This window comes from Carcharhinus amblyrhynchos, chromosome 2 (genome assembly GCF_965287045.1).
Source record: "Carcharhinus amblyrhynchos chromosome 2, sCarAmb.v2.hapA, whole genome shotgun sequence".
NCBI lineage: Eukaryota > Metazoa > Chordata > Chondrichthyes > Carcharhiniformes > Carcharhinidae > Carcharhinus > Carcharhinus amblyrhynchos.
This window is the reverse complement of record NC_137325.1, coordinates 63,448,321-63,457,216: the sequence shown is the minus strand read 5'-3', so window position 1 is coordinate 63,457,216 and position 8,896 is coordinate 63,448,321. Positions and strand designations below refer to the sequence as shown.

The 8,896-nt window shown below is 41.6% G+C and overlaps 1 protein-coding gene across 1 annotated transcript in view; it reads right to left on the bottom strand.

Moving 5' to 3' along the window:
• Positions 1-348: 348 nt before the first annotated feature.
• grna.1 (granulin a, tandem duplicate 1) overlaps positions 349-8,896 on the bottom strand; it is a 30,625-nt gene continuing 22,077 nt past the window's right edge. The window contains exon 6 of the mRNA XM_080206699.1: positions 349-1,990. Coding sequence (XP_080062825.1) covers positions 1,844-1,990 — 147 coding nt within the window. The 3' untranslated portion in view covers positions 349-1,843. The remainder of the gene's footprint in view (positions 1,991-8,896) is intronic.

The following is an 8,896-nucleotide window of genomic DNA, read 5'->3' as shown; positions in this document are numbered from 1 at the left end:
CTTATAATTTAACCATTTGGTAGTGAACAGTAGTAATGAAACAAAAAATTAAGAAATGCCTTAAAATACCTGACTAACAATGCTGGACGTCAGTTTTGTGCTGGAATTCTCATTGTGGGTAGCAAATTGCAGAATTAATTCAGAACTTCAATATTTAATATTTTTTAACTACATTTGATCAGGTGCTGCCTTCTCCACTATGGCTTTGGGTGAAAATGTGTTAACAGTTTTGTGGGCAGGAAATGGTATAACGTTCTCACCAAACTTCACGCTCCCTTCTATTGTGCAACTATGTGAAATGAGGTGCAAAAAAACCACCCAGGAAGTCAAGGGCATAGAACACAAGTGCAAGAAAGCAATGTTGAATTTTAATAAGATTTTAGGCTTTAGCTGATGCCATTTTGGGTGCACCATTTTATAAAGGAATCAAAATGCAGCACAAATACACTCCATATTATCAAGTTACTGATATAAAGAAGATTTGAGAAAGATTTTCCAATTGAACTGAGAAGGTGGGGAGATTAAGGTGTGATTTGATAGCAATGTGTAAGAGTTTATGATAAGATCAAATAAGTTTGATAGCTTTCACTGTCTGGTGGAAGGCCACAAATATAAGATAATCAGAAATAGAATCAAAGCCTATAAAAGTAGCCAATCCTCTTAAAGAGTTTCACACCACCCAAACTGGAAACACAAAGCACAAAAGTGACATCTTTAAAAATACTTACAGAGAACACATAGAGAAGAAAAAACTTAAAAACTAATTACAAAATTAGCTCTTAAAACTCTATTAATTATTTCACAACATTTGATACTTCTGCAATTTTGTTTTGCAATACAAGTTGTTGACCTCATTTTGTTAATCACTTGGTTGTTAAAAATGCTGGTGTGCCCATTTAAACAAAGTGAACCTTCTTATGGGATTTGAAATAGCAATATGGGAGTGGGACTGTTGAAGTTCTCAGCGATTTTGATCTTTCCCAACTCTGCTGGAAGGGTGGGGTATGGGGACCAAGCAGGGTGTGGGGACCACAGCGGAACCTGTGTTGGAACAATGAGTGACAGACAGCAACAATGCTAATCCCTTTCTAGCTGGGATCTTGAAGCTGTGGTCACTTTCAATACATTAATGACAGGGAACATTGACAGATCATGATCAATTCACCACTGCCACAGAATCCAGCCAGCATATCCAGGACACAAACAGTGAAGTTACAACTAAAGCGCAGAATCAGTTCAAAGGAAATTTACCAGTCCAGGTTCCTTTAAAAGTTGGATAAAAATGAGAAGAGCATTAAAGGATATAGTAAGCAAACATGAGATTAGATGGATCGTGTGTAGAAAAGCACTAATAGAAATTTGGTGGTTTGTTTTTGGGCTTCCATCCTGATTCTGTCATTTATTTGAAAGGTTTTATTCTTACTTTGGTGATTTCTATAATATAATCATTTATATATAGAATTAATAAGAGGAGACAGAACATATAAAATCTATTTTCAAATGAAGAAAATTCCTCCTGCCATATTTTTGATGATTGTTTAAGAGCATTTAATAAGCTACATGCATTTGCTGCTAAAACTCTGAAAATCAGAAAAGGAAATCAGTTTGTGTCAAGCTGATCATATTCCCCCAGATGCATTCAATTAAAGGAATACATGTGGCAAGTTTCTAGAAGTTGCCAAGTAAAGAATAATTTTGCTTTTTATTCTGATTATTGAAGAAAAGAAACAGCAAGTTAGTAAAATCTATTTTGTTTCAACATTTATAGCGTCATACTAAAACTAATAAAATCATGCCTTCTCTGTGAACATAAACTCAGCAGCATTACATGTGCTTGAAGGCTTTAAATTTTTTCAGATTTTTCCGTATTTTTGACTGATGATAGCTGGATCCAGTTGTTTCCAGGAAAAAAACGTTTACACACGTTTCTTTTTATGTCACAGTAGTGGAAACGGGGGCAGCAATGTAGCCCGTCCCAGCAGCAGTGAGCCTGGTAAAGAAATACAAGAAATACCAATCAGACAAAATTACAGTTGAGTGATTAAAGTCTATAAATATATGGATTCTTTAACAGGTATCTTAATTCAGTTAAGTCTGTTACATCTGCTATATCTGATATGTTATATCCAAAGATGTGCAGGTTAGGTGAATTGGTCACGCTAAATTGCCCCTTAATGTCCCAAGGTGTTTGGGTTAAGGGGATTAGTGACGTAATGTGGCAATTACGGAGATCAAGTAAGAGCAAATAGTGTCCTGTGATCCAGTCTTAGTTTCATTTTTGCCTTTGAGCCAAGCTCTGTAGCACTGTTCCCATGTATCGAGTCCAAATAAATGAACCTATGATGTGTTTACCCAATTCCTTATCATGTCAGGATTAACAATAGAAGAATGAAAGGATCCCCAGGGGCTACATTGGAACACGGTTGATAACCATATTAAACTTCTTTATACATTTCAAAATGACATGAATGGCAAACAGCTTGCAGAATCCATAGACCACTGCCATGCAGATACTGAGAAAGGGGTACATAATGTGAATTTTTTTAAATGCAGAGCGAGCAGGCAGAATTGTTGAATTTGTAGTTCCATCCACTCCAATGCCTAGCATTAAAGAAAGACCAGCCAAACAAAGCCAAAATGTATAGTAGCAAAGCATCAAGGATGAGTAGTACCAAACAACACTTGCAAATCAATGAACATTACGGGCTCGATTTCAGGTGCAAAAACGTGATAAAGTCGGTTGTGAGGCCATTAATGTGATCCAGATCCACATCCGTGCAGATTGCCACTTTACTGATACCCGGAAATGGCGGAGATCCACTTCCCACCCAAAATGGGCGCAATGGTGATTTAAATGCACTTGCCTGCGTTTAAATTGAATTAATGAACTGCCCACCCAACTTTATCAGCATTTTCCCCTTTACCACCACATTTGCCAATCTGGAACTGCGTTGTAATGCATTACAAAGGCTAAATAAAAACCTGAATCGGGCACTCCAGCTGCTGAAGAGCACGTTCAGAGCTTCCAATGGCTCTCTGACTCAGATCAGTGGTGAGAGGGAGGAGGGAGGCGGGTCAGATCATTCTCTGGTTGGGGGTGGGAGGGGAGTGAGGCCAGATCATTGACTTGTTGGGGAGGGGTAGGAGGAGGAGGAGGAGGAGATGTATCTCTGGTGGGGGATTGGGGGTGGGAGTGCCGATCATTGTCTGGTGGAGAGGAAGGAGGACGTGGGTCAAATATTCCTCGGGGGGGGGGGGGGGGGGGGGGCGGTGAGGTGAGTGAGTGAGGCCAGATCATTGTCTGGGGGAGGGGGAGTGGGGTGAATAAGGCCACACCATTCTCTGTGGAGTGGTAGTGAGGCTAGTTTGTTGTCTAGCCTCACTAGAGGGTGGGCAGAGGAAAAGGGAAGTGGGTAAGATGTATCTCTGGTGGGAGTGGTGGGGTGGAGGTCCATTCGCTCTGGTTGAGGGGGCTGGGGGCAGATGGATCTCTGGTGGGGAGGGGTCGGATGGATCTCTGGTGGGGGCACAGGGGGTGCAAGGGGTCCACTGCAACCCTGCGGGCGATTGGTGGGGGGAGGAGGGGTCAGGGGTGGTTATTGGTCTGAGTAGTCGGAGGGGGGTGTGTGGATAAGGGGGACAGTAATGTCTGTGGGAACCCTTGCTCTTGCTTTTCACACCCGGGCCGCTTTCTCCACTTTCTGCGGCCCAGGAGCAATTTGACATGAACAAGCTTTTTCAAATTTTGTTTCTAATTAGGCGTGCGCAGTTCAGAGCTCTGATCGTTTCAAGCATACTAAGCCCCACCCACAGCTCAAATGGGACCCGTGATTTTTTTTCAGGCTAAGAACGTATGAGGCGCCTGAAAGCAGATTTCTAAGTTGGATCTGCATTATGCCCAGATTCAGCACTTAGAATAAAAATGGTAAAATCGGGCCCTACATGTCCTAAATGTCACCCTAATTATTACTGCACTTACTAGACGACCCAAACCTAGCAAGACACGGAAAATGTGACCTTCAGGATGAAAGGAAATATCCAGTTTTTCAGCAGTTTTGCGAGACGTCTGAGAGAATGGGCCATTTGCAGCAGAAATGCATTAGAAATGCATTACAAAGGCTGATACAGCTGCAAAGAGCTGTGTATTTATCCAGACAGACTGCATATGATTGGTACCTTCAAACAATTAGATTAATCGTCCGGTGTTCCTTTAGTAACATATAAATAAGGTGACTGATGAACCAGAATATTACAATGATGTGCACAATGGATAAATGTGCATTGTGTACATGTTTCACATCATCAATCTCATGCAAAAAACAAATGCCATCTCACCATCCAAAATGTATAATAAGATTTAAATTAGTTGCCCTAATAAATTTGTAACTATTCATTATTGGCCAAGATTGACATGAGGCAAATGCCAAGAGAGTGCCCCTACGAATTCTAAACAGACAAGGAAGACCATGGCAAAACTGTGAAATTTCCAGCATACAACCATTCGTTAATTCCATGCACATGTTCCCTAGTCCTGGATGCAAATACAAGCAATTCTCCTGGGTGTCATCATGTTCTACATCATGGATACTAATGGTCCAGTCATTGCATGTTTACTGGCATGCTTTGACCTTGTACTAGTTACAATCCAATAAATTAATCAGACTTTGCAGGGCAGACCAAACTCTGAAATGATTCTTATCACCTCAGTTCACAATCTAATATTGAAACATTAAAAATGTTTTGACAAAATTGGCAAATTTGAAGGAACTGCAATAATACACTTTCAGGAGAATGCAGGTCCATCAATTGATCAGCAATTCAAATGGCACATTGACTTACAAGACAAACTGAAGGGCTAAGAAGGATAGAATCATTAGAAGAGATGATTGAGAGTACCCCTTAATCCATGGCATTTCATAGAATCATAGATCCTTACAGTGCAGAAGGAGGCCATTTTGCCCATCGAGTCCGCACCAACCACAATCCCATCCATGCCCTGTTCCTGTAACCTTCTATATTTACACTGTTTATCCCTCTGACACTAGGGTCAATTTACCATGGCCAAGCAACCTAACCTGCACATCTTTTGGACTGTGGGGGAAACCAGAGCACCTGGAAGAAACCCATGCAGACATGGGGAGGATGTATAAACTCCACACAAACAGTGACACGAGACTGGAATTGAATCCAAATCCCTGGTGCTATGAGGCATCAGTGCTAACCACTGTGCCAACATGCTGCCCCTTTTAATGTTTCAGACCTGAATGATCCTTTGACAGAACAGCCCCTATAGTTACTCATAAAATCATATTCATAGAATACCTACTATGCAGAAAGAGGCCGTTCAGCCCATTTAGTCTGGACTGACCACAATCCCATCCAGGCTCTATCCCTATAACACCACCTATTTACCCAAGCTAGTCCCCCTGACACCAAGGGCCAATTTAGCATGGCCAATCGACCTAACCTGCACCTTGGACTGTGGGAGGAAACCGGAGCACCCAGAGGAAACCCACACAGACACGGGGAGAATATGTAAACTCCCTACAGACAGTGACCCAAACCGGAAATCAAAGATGGGTCCCTGGTGCTGTGAGGCAGCAGTGCTAACCACTGTGCCACCACGCTGCCCACCACTGTGCCACCATGCCGCCCAATTTAAACGCAGGTTGAAAATGTCCTTATAAGATATTCACATTGGAAGAACAAAATCCATGATAAGTAGATGCCAAATTCTTCATGAAGATTGATGTTAAATATTGCCACTTGTCAGTATATCAGGCACAGAAGTCCCACAAGCATCTTACACTCCATACCCGACTTGGACCATACTCCTTCCCTAACGGGACTGTGAGGTTTAATAATTTCCTTTTGAGCTATTTGATGGGTCAGGATCTCTTTTAAGCTCACATTGAACACCGTGCCTGGGTGAATCTGCATTTCCATTGCTGTTGTGGGTAAAATGAAGCATGAACATACCCATAATCTGCATATATTGGTGCAAATATAGCACAGAATATAGAACATAGAAAAATTACAGCACAAATAGGCCCTTTGGCCCACAAGTTGCGCCAATCATATCTCTACCTACAACTCTCAATCCTACTAAGTCCCATGTACTCATCCAGAAGTCCCTTAAAAGACTATCGAATCCGTCTCCACCACCACCGATGGCAGCTGATTCCATGCACCCACCACCCTCTGAATGAAAAACTTACCCCTGACATCTCCTCTGTACCTACTCCTCAGCACCCTAAACCCGTGTCCTCTTGTGGCAACCATTTCTGCCCTGGGAAAAAGCCTCTGAGAATCCACCCGATCAATGCCTCTCAACATCTTATACACCTCTATCAGGTCACCTCTCATCCTTCACCTCTCCAAGGAAAAAGGACTGAGCTCTCTCAACCTCTCCCCATAAGGCATGCCACCCAATCCAGGCAACAACCTTGTAAATCTTCTCTGCGCCCTTTCAATAGCTTCCACATCCTTCCTGTAATGAGGCCACCAGAACTGAGCACAGTACTCCAAGTGGGATCTGACCAGGATCTTATAAACTGCAGCATTATCTCCCGACTCCTAAACTCAATTCCTCGATTGATGAAGGCCACTACACCATACACCTTCTTAACCACACCCTCTACCTGCGAAGCCGATTTGAGTGTCCTATGAACCCGGACCACAAGATCCTTCTGATCTTCCACACTGTTAAGAGTCTTACCCATAATATTATATTCCTTCATCTCATTTGACCTGCCAAAATGAATCACCACACATTTATTCGGGTTGAAATCCATCTGCCACTTTTCCGCCCAGTCTTGCATCCTATCTATGTCATGTTGCAACTTCTGACATCCTTCCAAACTACCCACAACACTTCCGACCTTCGTGTCATCAGCCAACTTACCAACCCATCCCTCCACTTCCTCATCCAGGTCATTTATAAAGATCACAAACAGCAAGGGTCGCAGAACAGATCCTTGGGGCACTTCACTGGTGACTGACCTCCATGCAGGAAAAGACCCATCTACAACCGTTCTCTGCCTTTTGCAGGCAAGCCAGTTCTGGATCCACAAAGCAACGTCCCCTTGGATCCCATGCCCCCTCACTTTCTCAATAAGCCTTGCATGGGGGACCTTATCAAATGCCTTGCTGAAGTCCATATAAACCACATCTATCGCTCTTCCTTTGTCAATGTGTTTAGTCACATCTTCAAAAAACTTAACTAGGCTCGTAAGGCATGATCTGCCTTTGACAAAGCCGTGCTGACTACTTTTGATCATACTATACTTCTGTAAATGTTCATAAACCCTGTCTCTCAGGATCTTCTCCATCAACTTACCAACCACTGAGGTTAGATTCACCGGTCGGTAATTTCCTGGGCTATCTCTATTCCCTTTCTTGAATATAGGAACCACATCCCCAATCATCCAGGAGTTCTCCTGTCTCCATCGATGACACAAAGATCATCACCAGAGGCTCTGCAATCTCTTCCCTCACCTTCCACAGTAACCTGGGGTACATCTCATTGGTCCCGGCGACTTATCTATCTTGATGCTATTCAAAAGTTCCAACACATCCTCTTTCTTAATGTCCACATACTCAAGCTTTTCAATCCACCGCAAGCCTGCACTACAACCACCAAAATCCTTTTCCACCGTGAATACCGAAATAAAGTATTCATTGAGCACCTCTACTATTTCTACCGGTTCCATACAAACTTTCCCACCGTCACATTTTATAGGTCCTATTCCTTCACATCTCATCCTTTTACTCTTCACATATTTGTAGAACGCCTTAGGGTTTTCCTTAATCTTACCCGCCAAGGCCTTCTCATGACCCCTTCTGGCTCTCCTAATTTTCTTCTTATGTTCCTTCCTACAAGCCGTATACTCCACAGATCCCTAACGTTACCTATCTCCCTAAACCTTTTGTATGCTTTTCTTTTCTTTGTGGCTAGATTCGTTACAACTTTCATGCACCACGGTTCCTGTAATCTACCAAAACGTCCCTGTCTCATCTGAACATTGTCGTGCAGAACTCCAGACAACTATGTTAGGCATGTTAAGAAAGGTTGATGCTCAACATTCTGTGAACATTCATCAATGTGCAATAGATTGATTTCTTCCATTCTATTTATTTCAGTACTGTCATATGTCCCAACTGAAGTAAAATAGAGGATGTTAAGGCTATTTCAACTCCTCAAAATAAGAACAATCTTAATTCTCTTTAATTTCTTCCCTCTGTCCATTCCTACTTTCACTCACAAATTGTCATCAAAGCACTGCAGAGATTCTATGAGCAGAGTGCATTTACAAATGTGCATAGTATAAGTGTGACATGAAACTGAAGGAAAAGTTTGCAACGTCGAAAACCCAAAAGTTTGATGGATATTTGGGGTGAATTACATTCAAATGAAATTGTATACCTCCAAAATACTATTATTTTTTGGCACAACATATTTATTTAAGCAACTTTTTTTCAATAATGAATACTAACAAATCCCAATTGCATTCTAATTTGACCAACAAATATTTGAATGCTATCCTAAAAGTAGCTTCTATGCAATCCACGGAACAGAACATCACAAAGTTGGTGACAGAAAAACAAAGTCAGGTGTCTAGCACAGATACATCAACTTAATAGTTAATATGTTATATTTGTCATCTGTTCTTTCTTTAAATATTTCTTTCATTTTATTGTATTGCACATACATAGCTTATCAAAGTTCTTATAATTGGAATGTCTGGATCTCATTAAATATATTAAATTCAATGGACGTATCTTTTGTAAAATAATATTGACCTGGCCTGCTACTACTTTCATAAGAAGGAGTTTTGTCCTCCAGATCATTTGAATTTGACACCTGTAGGAGATAGTTGGCTTGGGTTTGGATGGT